This window comes from Macaca nemestrina, chromosome 7, assembly GCF_043159975.1.
Source record: "Macaca nemestrina isolate mMacNem1 chromosome 7, mMacNem.hap1, whole genome shotgun sequence".
In the NCBI taxonomy this organism is placed as follows: domain Eukaryota; kingdom Metazoa; phylum Chordata; class Mammalia; order Primates; family Cercopithecidae; genus Macaca; species Macaca nemestrina.
In genome coordinates, this window is record NC_092131.1 from 158352370 (window position 1) to 158372815 (window position 20446).

Genomic DNA, 20446 nt, shown 5'->3' on the forward strand with positions numbered 1-20446 from the left:
TCTGGCTTTCTCGCCAGGCTGAGGTGCACTGGCGCTATTTCGGCTCACTGCAATCTCCACCTCTGGGTTTAAATAATTCTCCTACCTCAGCCTCCCGAGTAGCTGGGATTACAGGTGCGCACCACTACATCCAGCTAATTTCTGCATTTTTAGTAGAGACGGGGTTTCACCACGTTGGCCAGGATGGTCTCACCCTTCTGACCTCGTGATTCGCATGACTCGGCCTCCCAAAGTGTTGGGATTACAGGCGTGAGCCGCCGAGCCTGGCCATAGGTTTTTAATCCCAGTTTTATGGATGAGAAAAATAAAGGCTCAGAAAAGTTAAGTGAGTCACTCAAGGCTGCACAGATATTAAAGGTAAGGCCAGGATTCAAATCCAGCTTTGTCTGGAGCGTAGAGAAAAAGCAGGCTGTGGAGATAGGAATCAATTTGTCTAGAATTCCAGGTCCATCCATTTTCTTGCCTCCTCTGTAAATATCTCTCTGTTCCTTCTCTTAACTTTCTTGTCTGCTTCTCTCCTTGTCTCTTTTTGTCTCCAGTCTCCCTGTCACTCCTCTTTACATCTGTTAATATTTTCAACCTTTATTTATTGGATCTGTACATATATGAGACCCTGTTTTGTCTCATAAGACAAACGGAAGACCCGGTTTTGTTTGTTTGTTTGTTTGTTTTGAGACGGAGTGTCCCTCTGTCGCCCAGGCTGGAGTGCAGTGGCGCGATCTCGGCTCACTGCAAGCTCCGCCTGCCGGGTTCACCTCATTCTCCTGCCTCAGCCTCCCGAGTAGCTGGGACTACAGGCGCCCGCCACTACGCCCGGCTAATTTTTTGTATTTTTAGTAGAGACAGGGTTTCACCGTGTTAGCCAGGATGGTCTCGATGTCCTGACCTCTGGATCCGCCCGCCTCGGCCTCCCAAAGTGCTGGGATTACAGGCGTGAGCCACCGCGACCCGCCTTTGGAAGACCTGTTTTTGCTCTGAAGGAGCAGCAATGGCACAAACTCTGCCTCTTCCTCTTTCTCAGCATCAGGCTTCCCACCCACCCACCCCGTCGTCTCATGGAACGTCTCTGTCTAGACCATGCATCTGGACTTTGGCGACGCAGTAAGAAATCAAAGGAAGGGAGCATCAAGTTGCATTCCCTCCCGGAGCCACCAGGGGTCACGCTCCTCCGCGCAGAAGCGCCGGCCAACGCAGCCTGACTCTGTTGCCGGTGCGCGCCCTTCGCTAATTGGTGGCACTGCAAAGAAGTCGCGCTTTGATTGGGCCGCTGTCAGGTGTCGCTGCCGGCAGGTTCGGCTGCGCGAGCGGAGGGAGGCGGGTGAATGAGGGCCGGGGGCGGTGGGGGAGTGGCTGGGGCTGGGGGCGGTATCGGAGGGGGTGGGCGCGGTAGGGTGGGCTTGGTGGATTCCCGGAGCAGCGGTTCGTTCTGGGTGGGCTCCGCTTTGAGAGGAGGCCCAGCGGAGGGGCCTTAGTGTCAGCGTAGGGAGAGTGGGGCGGCCAAGGCGGGGGCGGGCAAAGGCTAGTGGAGTCGAGATGGGAGGGCGGTATTCGTGACCCGGAGCTGTGCGGGGAGAGTACCCAGGAGAGGGTCGGCGGGAGAGGAGGTGGATGGGTATGTGGGGGTCTGCGTGAGGAAGAGGGGGTCCTGCGGGAGGATGGAGGAGCGGAGTCGTACAAGGGAGAGGATCAAGGTGGAAGGGATCTGCGCCAGGAGGGGTGGGGCTGGAGTCCAGGGGGAAGGGGGTAGCTTGAGGAATGGGTTGCGGCGGAGAGAAGACAGCCTCGAGAGAGGGGTGGTGTGAGGAAAGAATGGATGGCAGGCCGTCTTTGTGGGGGGTCACTGGGGGTCAATATAAAGATGTTACCCAGTATGGTGACTCGTGCGAGGGGGTGAAGGAGTTTAATACTGGGGAATCAGTGAGTGAGAGGATTAGTTGGATTAACGGAATTAGTTGACCAATGATGCGGGACGGGATGGGGAGGCTGCAGTCAGTATTGGGGCAAGAGTCGTAGCAAGTTGGGAAAAGAAGATGGAACGAAGCAGCTGATACTGAGAACAGGGAGAGGAGCACAGTTGATCAGAGTCGGAAGGAGGAGTGTGTCTGAAGAATTAAAAATTGCATTAAGAAGGAAGTGAGGTGTCCACTGTTCAAGGTGGGCAGAAAATAGTGTTGGTGGCCTGAGGAGTTTTTCTGTGTTGGAAGTATTCCTGCCTGGAATTTGTATTGATATTTCCTCTTCACTACCAATGGAGTCCACCATCAAGTGCATAGTGATTTAGGAAATTAAATATATGCAAGCAGCCCTAAAGTCAAAGGGATAAAGAAGTTACACCGTGTACCCTCCCTTCTACCCCTTCTCCAGATCTGATTTAACATAGATGTTCCTGAGAAGATTGCCTGCCTGCCCCTCCCTCCTTACCTTACTCGCCTATCTCCTTGCTTCTTTCCTTATATTCACGTTGATTCCTGTTGGCCTAAGACTGCTCTTTAGCCCAGTGTGGAGTGTCAAGTTTTTTCTTTTGCAACACAGTTTGGGAGAGAGGCGGATGGGGAGAAGAGCTTGGAAAACAGGGAAGCGGCTCTGGGAACACCACATTAAAGTCTAGCTTCTCCCAGAGGTGCATCTAAATAAATCCTGGCTTATTTCATAGCTATTTCTGTCAGGTTTCTATTTTTGCTTTGTTAACTGGGAATTTAGACCTTTCGTCTCTCTTCAGCCACTTATTTTTAAACAGGCTCTTCCCTGTTCTATTACTTACCATGCCTCATTATGTAGTTGCAATAGAATTTCAAGACCATGACTGTACATTCGGTAGAAAACGAGGAAGGACTCAATGGAAGAAAGGGCAAAGGGTTAGGAATCTTAGACTTGAGAGAAAGTCCCTGCTTCAGAGCGAGGATGAAGAATGCAAGAAAATTCTAATTGCTCAAACTATACAGGGACCTTGGGAATGTCCCAAGTCGGGGAAATTGGGTCAGGTCACTGAAAAGGAATTTAAAAAATAGCCTTTTTATCAGGGAGAAGAGTGTGTGTATGACATACAGTACACAACTAGAAATATTAAGTCTAAGGGGAATGTCGCACCCCCGTGGCAGTTGAGAAGTAAAGACAGCAGATGATGAAGACTGGAAAGATCGAGAGTTCGAGGTCTATATAAAGGTCCGCTAGAACTTTTTTTTTGTTGTTCGTTTGAGACAGGATTTTAACTCTTGTCACCCAGGCTGGAGTGCAGTGGCATGATCTCAGCTCACTGTAACCGCCACCTCCTGGGTTCAAATGACTCTCCAGCTTCAGCCTCCTGAGTTGTTGCGATTACAGGTGCGCGCCACCCCACCAGGCTAATTTTTTGTATTTTTAGTAGAGACGGGGTTTCACCACGATGGCCAGACTGTTCTTGAACTCCTGACCTCAAGTGATCTGCCTGCCTTGGCCTCCCAAAGTGCTGAGATTATGGGCATGAGCCACCGTGCCCGGCAGTCAGCTAGAACTTTCTAGTCAAAATTGTAAGCCCTAGTTGTAATGAAAGAGTTTAAAATAAAGATAGAGAAAATAATTCAAGATTATTTTCAAAATCTATGAGACTAATTACATATATAAGATATCATTTCTTAAGACAAGTTCATTTACTTAAGCAGTTTGTGGCTTTTACTAGAGTCACTGGTCAGTGTTTCTGAGAGCTTTTGGAGACCATGGAAAATTGCTGATGTGTGACTCAATTTTTATTTTTGGAAAATAATAACAGTTATTCATAGCCTTACAATTCATATGAACAAATGTTAACCTTTTGTGTATTTGCTTCAGATCTTTTTTTACAATTGAAATAAACATTGTAGATAAGGTTATGAAGTACCATTTGAATCCTCAGTTCCATTCTCCCTTCTCCTCAAAGGTAACCACTATCATGAATTTGATGTCTTTCTTTCCAGTCCCTGTTTTTATACTTCTGCTAATTATATATGCAGTCATAAACCATATGTAACATTTGTATTTATACAAATAGAATTGTGCTGCAGGTGTATTTCTGCAGTTTGTATTTGGAAACTGTCCGTTTATTACATATAGCTTTTATTTTTACATTGTGATTAGTCTGTCATTTCTGTATAAGACATTATATTTATTGATTCTACTTGTAACCTCTGAACTGTTTTCAGTTTTTCTCATTACCAACAGAGAGATGAAGAAGGTTAAGAACTTCCTCACAAAAGTCTTCTTATGTAGGAGAATTTCTCTACAGCAGGGTTTCTCCACCTCAGCACTACTGAGATTTAAGGCTAGATAATTCTTGGTTGTGAGGAGATATCTTATCTTATGCATTTTAGAATGTTCAGCGGTATCCCTGGCATCTACTCACTAGACACCAATAGTACCTTTCCAATTGTGACAACCAAAAATGTCTCCTGCCAAACGTCCTCTGTGCAGCAAAATCACAGCTGGTTGAGAACCACTACGTTACTTGTGTGTACACAGAAGTGGAACTGCTGGTTCAAGTTAAAGTTAAAGTCTCTTTTTTTTTTTTTTTTGAGACAGAGTCTTGCTCTGTTGACCAGGCTGGAGTGCAGTGGTGGATCTCGGCTCACTGCTTTCTCTGCCTCCCAGGTTCATGCCATTCTCCTGCCTCAGCCTCCCGAGTAGCTGGGACTATGGGTGCCCACCACCACGCCCGGCCGATTTTTTTTTTTTTTGTATTTTTAGTAGAGACGGGGTTTTGCCGTGTTAGCCAGGATGGTCTCGATCTCCTGACCTCGTGATCCACCCGCCTCGGCCTCCCAAAGTGCTGGGATTATAGGCATGAGCCACTGCACCCGGCCCTCAAGTTAAAGTCTTAAGATATTCTTACTTGTGCAGTTTTAGGCAAGATTTTTTTTTTTTTTCCACTGTTGCTCCTGGTATGAGGGACCTTGGCCTAGACTAACACTGCTTCTATAGTACCAGGGGACACTAGAGAGAACATTGAGATTTCAGTTTGAGAATGGATTGGAGACTGCTGTATGGATGCCTGTATCCTCAACCTCCCAACCGTACTAGACTTCTTTGCCTGAACAGATTTTCTGAACTTGGGCATCTGTCTTTTATTATTATTATTGTTATTATTATTATTTGAGGCAGGGTCTTACTCTGTCATCCAGGCTGGAGTGCAGTGGCACGATCACGGCTCACTGCATCCTTGACCTTTTGGGCTTAAACAATCCTTCCACCTCAGCCTATTGAGTAGATGGGACCACTGGCAAGTACCATTCACTATGCCTTACTAATTTTAAAAACTTTTTGGCCGGGTATGGCGGTTCATGCCTGTAATCCCAGCACTTTGGGAGGCCGAAGCGGGCAGTTCATGAGGTCTGGGGTTCAAGACCAGCCTGGCCAGCATGGTGAAACCCCGTCTCTACTGAAAAATAATGCAAAATATTGGCCGGGCATGGTAGAGTGTGCCTGTAATCCCAGCTGCTCGGGAGGCTAAGGCAGGAGAATTGCTTGAACCCGGGAGGCGGAGGTTGCAGTGAGCTGAGGTAGCGCCACTGCACTCCAGCCTGGGTGACAGAACGAGACTCCATCTCAAGAAAAAAAAAACTAATTTTTTTTTTTTTTTCAGTCTTCTGTCACCCAGGCTGGAGTGCAGTGGTACAGTCACGGCTCACTGTAGTCCTGACCTCTTGGGCTTAAACAATCCTCCCAGGTTAGCCGCCCAAGTAGCTGGGACCACAGGAATATGCTACCATCTCTGGCTAATTTAAGAAAAAGCTTTTGTTGGCCGGGTGCGGTGGCTCACGCCTGTAATCCCAGCACTTTGGGAGGCCGAGGCGGGCAGATCATGAGGTCAGGAGATCGAGACCATCCTGGCTAGCACGGTGAAACCCCGTCTCTACTAAAAATACAAAGAAAAAAAAAAATTAGCCGGACATGGTGGCGGGCGCCTGTAGTCCCAGCCACTCAGGAGGCTGAGGCAGGAGAATGGCGTGAACCCAGGAGTCGGAGCTTGCAGTGAACCGAGATGGCGCTACTGCACTCCAGCCTGGGCGACAGAGCGAGACTCTGTCTCAATAAAAAAAAAAAAAAGAAGAAAAAGCTTTTGTAAAGGCATCGTCTCCCTGTATTGCCCAGGCTGGTCTCAAACTCTGAGGCTCAAGCAGTCATCCTGTTTCAGCCTCCCAAAGTGCTGGGATTACAGGCATGAGCCCCTGTGCGCAGCCTTAAATTTCTTTTTGTAGAGATGGGGTCTTGCTATGTTGCTCTGGCTGGTCTCAAACTCCTGAGCTCAAGTGATCCTCATACCTCAGCCTCCCAAAATACTGGAATTATAGGGATAAACCATGGCATCTGACTGGGCATCTGTCTTTTAAGGTGGAGTAGATGAAGGGGAGAGAGAGCATGGGGGTTTTATTATGTTTTTTATTTTTGGTTTGAGAGAGGGTCTCACTCTGTCACCCAGGCTGGAGTGCAGTGGCATGATCTCAGCTCATTGCAATGTCCACATCCCGGGCTCAAATGATCCTCTTGCCTCAGCCTCCCAAGTAGCTGGGACTACAGGCATGCACCACCATGCCTGCCTAATTTTTGTATTTTTTTGTAGAAACTGGGTTTTGACATGTTGCCCAAGCTGGTCTCGAACTCCTGGACTCAAGTGATCCATCCTCCTCAGCCTCCCAAAACTCTGGAATTATAGGTGTAAACCAGTGTGCCTGGCCTTAATGTTCTGATATAATACTTAGAATGTAGGGTGCCCTCAATAAATATTACTTAAGACCCATGGGACTCCTTCAGCCAGGCTACTGGTTACTTCCTGACCCCACACTATCTGACTAACGGAGCCTGGGCCTCTTATACACAGTCTTCTGAACTCCACTTATATTCCCCGCCCTTTTTTTTTGAGACAGAGTCTTGCTGTGTTGCCCAGGCTGGAGTGCAGTGGCATGATCTCGGCCCACAGCAACCTCCACCTCCTGGGTTCAGGTGAGCACATCTGGCTAATTTTTGTGTTTTTAGTAGAGACAGGGTTTCACCATGTGACCAGGCTGATCCTGAACTCCTGAGCTCAAGTGATCCACCCGCCTCGGCCTTCCAGTGTGCTGGGATTACAGGCATGAGCCCCTATGCCCAGCCTCCATTTATATTCCTAATCACAGTTTCCTTTTCATTATCTTTTTTTTTTTTTTGGTGACAGGGTCTGGCTCTGTCTCCCAGGCTGGAGTGCATTTGTGCACTAATGTTTCGCTGCAGCCTCTACCTCCTGGGCTCAAGTGATCCTCCCACCTCAGCCTCCCAAATAGCTGGGACCACAGGCGTATGCCACCATGCCTGGATAATTTTTTTCTTTTAGCTTTTTTATAGACAGGCTGACCCTATGTTGCTTATGCTCACCCTATGTTTCTGCTGGGCCTAAGTGATCCTCCCACCTCAGCCTCCCAAAGTGCTGAGATGACAGGCATGAGCCCTGCTCAGCCCCTCTATTTTTTGACATGTCAAGTAATGTGATGACAGGAGGTGGGATGGGGGTGTGGGAGAGGCTCTGATAACATTTATGATCTTAGGATGGAACTTCGTCGTGTCATTGCAATTATTCGTCATGGGGATCGTACTCCCAAGCAGAAGATGAAGATGGAAGTGAAACACCCAAGGTAGGAAGAGTGTCCTAATTTACACAAATAGGTTTTTCTGAGGAAGACTGTATGGGGTGCAACTCCTAGAGGCTTTGACTGTCTTATCCCACACTGAAGCTTCTCATTATTTCTTCAGGTTTTTTGTTCTGTTTGAAAAACATGGTGGCTACAAGACAGGGAAATTAAAACTCAAGCGACCTGAGCAGCTCCAGGTAAGGTAGTGAATCTGGCCAGGAGGAGCAGTGCTATGAGAGAGAGAGAGAGGATATGGCATTGGGAGTCTCGATAAAAGACTAGGATCAAAAGGTAACTGTCTAGGACTTGGCCTTCTGCATGGATACCTTATTATTTCCTCTAGGAGGTGCTGGATATCACAAGGCTGTTGTTGGCTGAACTGGAGAAAGAACCAGGTGGTGAGATCGAGGAGAAGACTGGAAAACTAGAGCAGCTGAAGTCTGTATTGGAGATGTGAGAAAGGGGATAGCAAAAGGGAGCCAATAACAGTGAGAGTTGGGGTGCTGGAACAGAAAATAAACTGTGACTTTATCCTGCAGGTATGGTCACTTCTCAGGTATAAACCGGAAGGTACAATTGACTTACTACCCTCATGGAGTAAAAGCGTCTAATGAGGGGCAAGGTAAGATGTAGTCCCCCTTACCATTACCTCTCAGATCTTGTGTTCTTTTTATTTTTATTTTTGTCTATCTTCTCTCCCCACCAGATGTCTTTTACTTGAGCCTGTAGATGACCTATATCTCAAATTACCTCTCTGGCCTCTTCAGAAGACCTAACATTTAGATGTTCCCACTACTTTTCTTAGATCTAGACCATTCACTGCCGCTTATTCCCTCAGATCCACAGAGTGAGGCTCTGGCCCCATCCCTGTTGCTGGTGCTGAAGTGGAATGGAGAACTGACTCTAGCTGGCCCTGTTCAGACTGAGAAGCTGGGGCGAGCTTTTCGCTGCATGTACCCTGGAGGACAGGGTGAGTGTTTTGGGGAGTAAACACAACAGGGCCGGGATAAAAATGATTAGAGAGTAAGTTGGGGAAAATGAAGTGACAGAGACAGTGGGGAAATGAATATTTTTTCTTCCACGAGTATTTATAGCAGTCCATTCCTGGTCCCCCGCTTTGTCCCCAGGTGACTATGCTGGCTTCCCTGGTTGTGGACTGCTTCATCTCCATAGCACTTTCCACCACGACCTCAAGATCTATGCCTCTGATGAGGGTCGTGTTCAGATGACTGCTGCTGCCTTCGCCAAGGTGCATACTACAGTTCTATAGTCCCAGTTTCCATTAGGTAGAGAAGCAGAGTTTGGAGAACCAGTTGGAGCATTTCAGGGTGCTTGTAGGCCAACTCAGAAGTTTCTGCATGTATTGGACCCATTTTGTACTACTGAGAATGAGCTGAGAATAATCAGTGATTGTAGGCCCCCTCTCTTCAACCAGGTCCCATTCGATCCCTGGGACCATCTAGGCCTAGGGATACTAACCTGCTAACCTGCAAGGGAAACAAATAGACCTTGTGCTTTCTCTTTAGGGCCTTCTGGCTGTAGAAGAGGAGCTGACACCCATTTTAGTGTAAATGGTGAAGAGTGCCAACATGAATGGGCTACTGGACAGCGATGGGGATTCCTTGAGCAGCTGCCAGCACCGGGTGAAGGCTCAGCTGCACCATATTTTACAGCAGGATGCGCCCTTTGGCCCTGAGGACTATAACCAGGTCAGGCACTAAAATAACCTGGATCCCCAATTCCTAGAATTCTAAATAGTAGGGATCAATAATAACGGTATTTACTGCATGCTAGGCACTGTTTTAGTTGTTTTACACATATTGTTTAATCCTTACAGCAACCCTTTGAGATAAGTACAGGTCTACAATCTCTTGTCCATAATTTTGAAAATTAAAAAGATTTTTTTCTTGACACTAAGATTCATTTGGCAGCCAAACCTGACACGAACTGTCGTAAGACTTTTATACTCCTTAGTTTTCCCACTTTATAGTCATGCATTTTGTGGCAGAAATATTAATGTGTTTGGTTATGCCATAGGCCCTGTTGGAGGTATTATATACATATGGCATATATACTGTATTCAGTTCTAAACTCCCACACATTCTCAATTCCAAAGCACAGCTCTGATCCCAAGGACCCTGAACAAAAGAATGTTTCAGTTATCCATTGTTGCATAATAAACTACCCCAAAACATAGTAACCTAAAACAACAACATTTTATTATCTGTCACAGTTCCGGGCCCATCTGATCTTGCTTGGAGTCTCTCCTGAAATTGCGTCAGATATTGACTGGAGCTGGAACCATCTGGAATTCAGCTGGGATTGTGGGATGGCTGGCTCTCTCCCTCTGCATGCTCTCCCAGTAATCTCAGTGCCTCTCCTCTCCACTTGGTTCTTCATATGGTTTCTGTAGCATGATAGCTGGATGTATTAAATGGTAGCAGTAGGGATATTCAAAAACAGAAGCTTAGAAACTTTCTTAAAGTGTAGGCTCAGAATTAGCACAACATAACTTTGTTACTTTTTATTGGTTAAGCAGTCACCGGGCCAGCCAGATTTAAGGAAAGGGAAGGAAGACAAAGAATTGATGGTGATCTTTAAAGCACTACGAGGACTGCAGATCCAAGGACTTTCTTCCCATTTTACAGATGAGGAAACCTAGGCTCAGAAGAATCTAAGCAATTTTCCCCATGTCATCCAGCTAATACAAACCCAAGGAGTCTAACTCCAAAGCCCAGGCTGTTACAATGCTTTATAGTGTTAATTCCACTATATACCGTTACCCAATATGGTCATTCTTTTTCCTGCATATCTAGGCCACAATTTACCAGGCAGTGGTTTTCTACTCTTCCCACTCCTCACTTCTGATATGTTATTTTTTTAAAAAAGTTTAAAAATGTAAAATTGTGGTACCACTTTACCCATTTTTAACTGTACAGTTCAGTAGCATTACATGAATTTACATTGTTGTATAACATTTCTGATTGGTTCTTAAATGAGCTAAGTAAGCACATTGCTATGATTCCATGGCATTTTCTGTGTTCTCTGAGTAGCACTTGATAAGGAAGAGGATGTTGCTCCTTTATTTCCCAATCCATTGCTCACTGTCAAACTCAAAAAAGCTAAGGCAGCTTTCCTTTTCTGCCTTGCCTTCTTTTGCAAGCAAGAATGAAACTTGTGAGGATCTGAATAGAATTGTGCATTTTCAGCCACAATCTTGATTCTCCCTCCCCATTTCTCATTGACTGTTACTGTCCTAAAAGCCTGAGTCGGAACCCAGTTCTGAGGCAGCATTTCTACTCTAGGCTCAGGCTGGCATCTTGTTTAGAGGAAGAAGATGATGTTATCTCTGATCTCTACTCATGAAAACATTCTGTGGAGATTTTGAGGGATTTTGGTTTAATCCTTATTCTCCAGTATTTTCCATGTGTATTCTAGAGCCTTCAAGAAAATAACTTAGGTCTGTTTTATTTTCTCTGGACTCTAAGACTCTTAAAATCAATCCCTCTTAGATGACTATATGGTAGAGCAGTGCCCTTACCTGAAGGCCTAGAGCTGCTACTATGCCCAGTAACCTAAGAATGCTCACTGGAGTGAACCAGCATACAGATCTGTATTGTGGGTAGTCTCTGTGTAATAAGCTCACAGGAATCTGGGCAATTAGTGCTGAGCTTATCTTGCTTTTCTTCTCTCAATTCTTCATAGCTGGCTCCCACCAGAAGTATTTCCCTGCTCAACTCCATGACTATCATCTAGAATCCTGTGAAAGTCTATGATCAGGTATTTGCCCTGATCGAAAACCTCACCCACCAGATCCGGGAACGAATGCAGGACCCCAGGTCTGTAGGTGGGTATGAATACTACTATCTTCCCTTCAAGGTCTCAGGTATGGATGGGTTTCTCAGGCATTCTTGTGTCATCTGCTAAATGTCAGAGACCAGGCCTCCTCCTCCCTCTGGTTCTACTTCAGAGTCATCAGGGTCTTTGGTTGGAGGTAAAATCTTTGATTCTTGTCTGATTTCTGCCTTTCTTCCAGACCTGCAGCTCTACCACAGTGAGACACTAGAGCTAATGCTACAGCGTTGGAGCAAGCTGGAGCGTGACTTTCGACAGAAGAGTGGGCGCTATGATATCAGTAAGATCCCTGACATCTATGACTGTGTCAAGTATGATGTGCAGCACAATGGGAGTCTGGGACTTCAAGGCACAGCCGAGTTGCTCTGTCTCTCTAAGGCAATGGCTGATGTGGTCATTCCCCAGGTGTGTCTTGTATAAGGGACCTAGCCTGGGGATGAGGGTGTTGGGAAGGAAAGAGAGAAAAGGTGGAAAGGAAGGATGATTTGGGACTAGAGGAAAGCCACTTAGAGAAGGAATAAGTTGAGTTTCTGCATTTCTCAGGGTCCAGTCTGGCTCTTGGTAAGTACAGGAGGCTAATTCAGGAGACACCTGGAAGAGGGGGAGTGTAGTGGATATGAAAGAAGCGCTAGACGTGAGGTGAAGACAGGCGTGATCTTGGTCCTGGGAATATGAGGCATGAGAAAACAAGATTTATTGAGGTATTTATTCCTGGCCTGTGGCCCCTAGGAGTACGGGATCAGCCGGGAGGAGAAACTGGAAATTGCTGTGGGCTTCTGTCTTCCACTGTTGCGGAAGATACTGCTTGACCTGCAGAGAACCCACGAGGATGAGTCTGTCAACAAGCTGCATCCCCTGTGAGGGAGGGCTGGGAGGGGTGTTGGATGGAGGGAGGGGCATGTCAGGGAGTCTTGGGGGAATCAAGGCTGGGACAGCCTGGGGAAGCAAGAATAGACAAGATTTTGGGATGGAAAGGAGAGAAGTCTTTGAGGTGGGAGAAGAGAGTTTGCAGAAGGGTGGGAGGAGGATTAACTGACTGTGTGAGTGATTTAGCTGTTATCTCAGGTACTCTCGAGTCGTGCTCTCCCCAGGTTGCCACGTTCGAACGCGTCTCTGTTTCACCAGTGAGAGCCACGTCCACTCCCTACTCAGTGTCTTCCGTTATGGAGGACTTCTTGATGTAAGGATCCTCCTTCTTCTTTAGCCTGTGAACAGATTTTTCCCAACATTCTTTCACTCTTCTCCTCATGCTTTGTAAATGAAAGCTTTCTCCCTTCTCATTAGCTCCCTGCTTATTCCCTGACTCCCTTTTCCTTAAGCAATGGCTTACCTCTTTTTGCATTTGGTAGGAGACCCAGGATGCACAATGGCAGCGAGCTTTGGATTATCTTAGTGCCATCTCAGAGCTTAACTACATGGCCCAGATTGTCATCATGCTTTATGAGGACAACACACAGGTGAGGAGCCAGCAGGTGGGGGATGAGAGGAAGGCCCCTTCTTTTGACTTCTATTAAAAAAAAAAACTCGCGGCCGGGCGCGGTGGCTCAAGCCTGTAATCCCAGCACTTTGGGAGGCTGAGACGGGCGGATCACGAGGTCAGGAGATCGAGACCATCCTGGCTAACACAGTGAAACCCCGTCTCTACTAAAAAATACAAAAAACTAGCCGGGCGAGGTGGCGGGCGCCTGTAGTCCCAGCTACTCGGGAGGCTGAGGCAGGAGAATGGCGTAAACCCGGGAGGCGGAGCTTGCAGTGAGCCGAGATCTGGCCACTGCGCTCCAGCCTGGGCGACAGAGCAAGACTCTGTCTCAAAAAAAAAAAAAAAAACTCGCTTATCCTTACGATTTGGAGAATCCAGCTAGGTGTGGCACTTAGGCACAGCATGACACAGAGCATCCAGGAGGTTCTTACTGGAACAGAAAATATGTTCTGGGATGTTGCTGAGCCAGAGAGATCACCTAGAACACAGCTCTGGCATTAGGAAGAGTATGGAATTTGGGACAATGTTATAAGTCTTATTTCCTTAAACATGGTTATACATATACCTTCTGCATATGGCTCCACAATGATACTTTTTTTTTTTTTTTTTTTTTGAGACAAGGTCTCACTCTGTCACCCAGGCTGGAGTGCGGGGCTGCAATCTGAGCCTACTGCAGCCTTGCAACCTCTGCCTCCTGGGCTCAAGTGATCCTCTCACATCAACCTCCCGAGTAGCTGGGATGACAGACATGTGCCACCATGCCTGGCTAATTTTTTGTATTTTTTGTGGAGATAGGGTCTCAACATGTCGCCCAGGCTGGTCTCGAACTCATGGACACAAGTCATCTGCCTGCTCCAGTCTCCCAAAGTGCTAGGATTACAGGTGTGAGCTACTGCTCCTGGCCTTGAAGATACCTTTAAATGTTGTGCTATATGCACCATAGCCAAACTGAGTTATTGTGGAAGGTGATGGGAAGGGTTGTAAAGCTGGAAATTCAAAAGTCACGTGCAATGGTGAAATCACAAATGGTAGAGATGAGGGAATGAGGATCCTGTAAGAGACAATATATAGTTGAAAGGAAGCTATAACACGTCAGCCCCGGAGTGGGACAAGACCCTGAATTCCTGGGAGGATGAATCCCAACACTTTGGGAGGCCTAAGAGGGATAATCATTTGAGGTCAGGAGTTCAAAACCAGCCTGGGCAACAGGGCAAGATCCTGTCTCTACAAAAAAAATTAAAAAAAAAATAAAAATAAAAAAAAAAACCAGGCACAGGCAAAGGAAAGCTCTCAGCATATCATCTCTCAGACTTGATAAGATTGACTTCTTTCTTTCAGGCCTATAGGAAGCTTCCTATTGTAATCACATTCCAATTACTAGTGCTGCTTAGACCCTGGCTTATCCAGGGTGATGGTTGTCCAGGATATTTTCCTCAGCTTTGCAAGAAAATCATCTCTCTGCTCCTTGGTCACAAAGTCTTATAATACTAATATTAATGTTTATCTTCCTTGCTCTATAAATATAGGCATACAACTTGTCCTTCCCTCCATCCCTTCTTCTCCTCTTGTCATCTCATACTTTTTAACTATTTTAGATTATAAAACTTATGACCTTCATAGCAGCTATGCCCTAGCTGGTGATCCTCTCTAGCCCTGTAACTGGCTCTGCCCTGTGGGCACTGGGACTTTTGGGATCCTGGGGTTTAAAGGAGCCGTGACCGGCTTTCCACCCGGTCTGATTGCAGGTCATGAACATGCAGTGCACGGGGAACCTGGACCTCATCCCCTTGCGGGGACGGCGCCGCAGGAGGTCGGGAGACCTCCCCCGGCCTTCCCCAGCCATCGGCCTACAGCCCCGGGCTGTGTCCACCACTCACCTGGCATCCTGCACACAGGTGTCCCTCCCTACCTCACCTTCCTGTTTTACCTTCTGTCTTTGCCTTTTGGGATCTAGGGACTCAGACACTATCTAGTTGGGATGTGTGTGTATTGGGGGTTGTGTGATTAGGCCCTTGTGGGCATTGTAAGAATTCTGTTTCATGTTTCTAGGGGTGAGATAGTTGGAGGGGAGGGCTGCTTGGTTCGAACAAGAAATGTAGTACGGTTGCAGTAGCCACAGCTGTTCCATGGAAAGATGAGAGGGTGGCCAGACTTTCTTATTTGTGGCTGAGCCATTGTGATTGGCTTTCTGAGTCTTGGTGGGGGGATGGATACAATTAGGAAACCGCTCTGCTGAGAACTAGGAATGGGTCGAATAATGATTTCTCAAACTCAGATTGGGAATGGGAGGGCTCTGGGGAAAGGGATGTTGAAAATAGAAGTGGCTTCTAGTATAGAAAGATGCCCCAGACAGTTCCCTCCATAAAGTGCATTTTCTCTTCCCTTTTCATCCCTCTTCTCCTATAAATCCTTTGGTTCTTCCAAACTTTCTAACATTGCTTGGCTTTGTAGGGACAGGAATTCAGGACCTGGGTTTTATGCTTTTGGGTTGAGGTGGCAAAATGATTAATTATAGAGTCCTTTTTCTGCAGGTACTTTCTGAGACTTCATCCTCAAGGCCTGGTGGCTACCGGCTCTTTTCATCTTCACGGCCACCCACAGAAATGAAGCAGAGTGGCTTAGGTATGGCTTCGCCAGCATTTCTCACCTATTGTTGGAAAAGCTGTCTGTCTGTTCTCCAGAGTTTTATTGTGAGAAACTTTTGTCATGGGGTTTCGAGCCATCCAGTCAGTGGAATATCATCAGGTGGGGGTAGGGAGGATGAAGTGGGAAAAGCCATAGTTAGATGTGAACTTGGATCTCAGATGATTGTTCCATCCCAGAAAGGTGTTTATCTCTTGGTTTTCTATACCAATCACATTTCCCTGGCCAAAGGGCATTTTTCTGGCTTTCCCTCTCATTCCTTATCTGTCCCTCCAGTCTAGCCCAGACCTTAAGGGGCCATGGAGACTCTGAACCTTCAGAGTTATCAGAGACAGAGCTATAAACAGAGGTACTTGCAACCCTCGTAAATGTATTCCTCATTTGAAGAATTGTGCCATGTCTTCCTCTGAAACCTGTGTTTTTCACATCCCCGCTGTTACCCTTCCTACCGCCATGCCCTTTCCTCCATCATCACCTAATCCTGTAACTTTTTCCCCTTCCTTCTGGAAAATTGACAAGTCTGAGACTGGTGTAGTGGCAGAGGCATCTCTCAGGACTTTGAGGAAATGTCTCTTGATTTTTGGATCCCTGGAAAGGGGTAGAGAATATCATTCAACTTTTTGTGAGAGCACAGACGGCAGGAAGGACCAAGCCTCAGAGGGTATTGTATTCTTTGGGTGGGGGGCGGTCCTTGGGAGGAACTATCTCTGAGCACAGTGCCTTGTGAGCCAGTAACTAGAACTGGAGGTCAGACATGATTGTGTGGGGTCTGGACTTGGTCCCCTTGCTCTTTCTATCTTGTCCTATCATTCTCTTTAGCGCCTCTAATTTTTCTGTTGCTTTTGTCCTTGGCACCCATTTTCTTGGCCCCAAAATGGTCAGCTTTTGGACTAGCAAGAGGGAGAAAGGTTTTGGTAACTTTCCAGGCTAATTTTATGAGAATAAGTTGCCTTCTACATTCCTGAAATGAGAAAGATGGTTTGGGGCAGGAGAAATAAATGATAAGTATGTAGATCTGGCCAGGCGCAGTGGCTCATGCCTATAATTCCAGCACTTTGGGAGGCTGAGGAAGGCAGATCACTTGAGGTCAGGAGTTCCGAGGCTGGCCTGGCCAACATAGTGAAACCCCATCTCTACTTAAAATACAAAAATTAGCTGAGCATGGTGACGCATGCCTGTAATCCCAGCTACTGGGAGGTTGAGACACGAGAATTTCTTGAACCCAGAAGATGGAAGTTGCAGTGAGCTGAGATTGTGCCAGCGTACTCTAGCCTGGGTGCCAGAGTGACACTCTGTCTCAAAAAAAAAAAAAGAAAAAGAAAAAGAAAAAACCAAAACCCAAAAAACAAAACAACAATAGTGTAGATCTATGACATGGGCCTCTCTTCCCAGAAGTCCCAGTAAAGAATAGGTTCCAGACAGACTAGAAAAGAGGATAGGTGTGTCTGGCCCAGTTAAGTGGGCCATGGGAATGCTTTAAAGAACAAGGCAGAAGTATGGAACTGGTTGGCAGATGGTGGTGGTAAGGTAGAGACCACCCTCTAAGATGATCTGAGGACTGGGCAGAACAGAGTTGGCACGACTGTACCAGAAAAGTATTCAGTGGAGGAAATGTTTGTAGGACAAAACTTAGGGTGGTCTGGGATAGAGCCAGCTAGTTTTAGCTTTGCTGAAGAAAAGCAGTCATATTTAGCAACTGTTATTTCTCTCTGGAATCTCATTCCAGAGCCTGTTTGAACATGAAAGGTGGAGGAAGTTGCTGTATAGAGGAGAGGTCCTGAATTCTTGGGTTGGAATCATCAGCCATCTGAACTTCCTGATTGCTCTGGTGACCCCGAAGTCCTGGGACCCCTGAAACCATGGTCCCTTCTTGGTGGCCTCAAGGGAATTGAACTTCTTTCCACTCCATCCATAGGGAAACCCTATGAATGTTAAGTCACAAGCCAAATCCAGGGTCTTGGCTAAGATGGATTTGGAAATAGGGAGGCAAATCCTGAGAACTTGGGTGTCAGTCTTGTTTCTTCTTGACCACTCTGTCTTTATAGGCTATAGTAGGAGAAGGAACCATCGAATCCTAACCCTCCTCTAGATCAGCTGTTGGAGACAGTGACTGGTCTGATTTATTCCATACTTCAGAGAATATTCAAATTTTATTTAATCCTCTCATTGGCAATGGAGTTCTCTTTGCTTTCTTTGAATTTATATGTGTGGGCAACTGGCTTTGAGCATAGGCTTATGAGATAATACACTTTTGAGAGCAGAAAAAACATACCTTTTTGTTGTTATTTCCTGTATTCCTTCTTAGTAGGGTGCTCATCACATAATGGGCATGCTTTACATATAATCAACTGATTCTTCACATGCCCTTCAATTTCTGTCCGTGTTATTTTCAGAAACTGTGCTGGTTCCTGAAAAATAGTTATTTATTTTCTAACAATACAGTTGGTCCTCAGAGTCAGGAGACCTGGATTCTAGTCCAGCTTAGCTGCTAAAGAACTGTGTGATTTTGAGCAAAGGAGGTCCCTTTTGGATCTCAGTTTCTTCATCTCTAAAATAAGAAAGTTGAACTGGATGATCTCTGAGTCCCTTCTAGCTTAAAACATTCAATGAGGCGGGGGGTTGTTGCTCACACCTTTAATCCCAGCATTATGGGCGGCCAAGGTGGGAGGGTCACTTGAGCTCAGGAGTTAGAGACCAACTGGGCAACATAGTGAGACCTCGTTTCTACGAAAAATAAAAAAATTGTCCAGGCAAGGTGGCATGTGCTGGCAATCTCATCTACTTGGGAAGCTGAGGTGGGAGGATCACTTGAGCCTGGGAGACAAAGGCTGCAGCGTGCTATGATTGTGCCACTGCACTCTAGCCTGGGCAACAGAGTTAGATCCTGTCTTAAAAAAGAAAAAAATTATGAGCCTCATACTTTCATTCTTGGGAAAGGTAAAAAGGCCTGAAGGGAGGGGATGTTGGATGAAAAGCTTAGGAAGGATCGGAAGGGTGCCAGCTGAGTGTTCAGAATCAGTCTCTAGCTTCAGTCAAAGGCTTTTCCTTTCAAACCTACAAAGACTAGATTTCTGAGTTTCTTAAGCTATATATCCAGGGTAAAGGGTGTCCAATTAAATCTAGGGGGAATCTAGAGGGACCTACCTATAATTTGAGCATTTCTGAGAGCCACCTGGAGAGCACAGTCTATCCCTTTCAGTGTGTTGAATCCCCTAACATGACTAACCCTGCATTTGTAGTGGCCTCTTGTCTCTGCCATGTAGCTCTTCAGAAGAATCCCCCTTTTGCTTGCCCACTGTGACTATGCAGAAGTGTAAAGCCATTTGTGGTTATGTGGAATGGCTACATGGTGGTGGCTCTGAATGGCTGTGTGTGTCTTGATGTTATCATGTGAAGTTGTGTATAGTTCTGTGTGATAGTTGTGGCTTTACGTGACTACTAACACACTCCCAGCCTTGCAGGCTCACAGTGCACAGGGCTGTTCAGCACACAGTGCTGGGTGGCTCCTCCAGCACCCCGAATCTTCAGGACTACGCCCGCAGCCATGGCAAAAAGCTACCACCTGCCAGTCTGAAGCACCGAGATGGTATGTGGGTGGGTTTTGGGGGATAACTCCTTTTTTCACTTGTCTCTCAGCAAGGACATAGCTCAAGACCTATTCATGCTTAAGAAGACACTGGCCTGTGGGCGCGGTGGCTCATGCCTGTAATCCCAGCACTTTGGGAGGCCGAGGCAGGCGGATCACTAGGTCAGGAGTTCAAGACCAGCCTGGCCAACATGGTGAAACCCCGTCTCTACTAAAAATAGAAAAATTAGCTGGGTGTGCTGGCGTGCACCTGTAATCCCAGCTACTTGGGAGGCTGAGGCAGCAGAAGCGCTTGAACCTGGGAGGCGGAGGCTGCAGTGAGGTGAGATTGTGTCACTGCACTCTCCAGCCTGGGTGACAGAGTGAGACTCAGTCTCAAAAAAAAAAAAAAAAAAAAAGGCCGGGCGCGGTGGCTCAAGCCTGTAATCCCAGCACTTTGGGAGGCTGAGACGGGCGGATCACGAGGTTGGGAGATTGAGACCATCCTGGCTAATATGGTGAAACCCTGTCTCCACTAAAAAAAAATACAAAAAAACTAGCCGGGCGAGGTGGCGGGCGCCTGTAGTCCCAGCTACTCGGGAGGCTGAGCCAGGAGAATGGCGGGAACCCGGGAGGCGGAGCTTGCAGTGAGCTGAGATCCGGCCACTGCACTCCAGCCTGGGCGACAGAGCGAGACTCCGTCTCAAAAAAGAAAAAAAAAAGATGACACTGGCCTTATAACTTATAACAAGTTTTCTTCATCAGTAATAGATGGGAGAAAGAACCAGGACCCCTTCTACCCCTCCATTTGCATTCCCTCTTGCCATAAAAATGCTACTTTTTTATGCTTATCCCTTCATAATCTCCCACATACAGTCCTGCTGCATCAGTTTGTACTCTTTCCTGGATTCTGGCCTGTAGGGGTAAGGACCAAGGAGGATGATGCATGGTTGGGAAGAATGTAGTGGAACCTCAATTAAAATCCAGCAAATTGGGTTTAGGGAAGGGAATGTTGCTCAGCTAAGGCAGAAATGGTAATATGGAAAGAGACTGTGGGAAGGGATAATATTTCTATGAAGATTTTATTTCCAAATGACCAGAAAGAGGACACAGTGGTAAAATTAGGGTTGTTTTTAGGGGTGTATTGTAGTAGAGATGACACATAGATTCCTAAGAGATTTACCAAAGGAAAAGAGATTGACATGTGTTAGTTAGAAATCCAAGAGATGGGGAGGGGAGCAGGTCAGATAACTAACTTTAAAGTAAAGAATATCTGGCCAGGCGCGGTGGCTT

At 46.5% G+C, this 20446-nt stretch overlaps 1 protein-coding gene across 1 annotated transcript; it reads left to right on the top strand.

Annotated features, from left to right (window-relative positions):
• Positions 1–1670: 1670 nt before the first annotated feature.
• LOC105491379 (inositol hexakisphosphate and diphosphoinositol-pentakisphosphate kinase 1-like) lies at positions 1671–19035 on the top strand. The gene is given in 16 exon segments (XM_071067004.1): positions 1671–3162; positions 7527–7613; positions 7732–7807; positions 7954–8063; positions 8150–8232; positions 8449–8580; positions 8738–8859; positions 9137–9319; positions 11316–11457; positions 11647–11870; positions 12195–12322; positions 12531–12645; positions 12815–12922; positions 14691–14840; positions 15477–15567; positions 15865–19035. Coding segments are annotated over 15 exon segments (1755 nt in total). The 5' UTR covers positions 1671–3162; position 7527; the 3' UTR covers positions 15870–19035.
• Positions 19036–20446: the final 1411 nt, after the last annotated feature.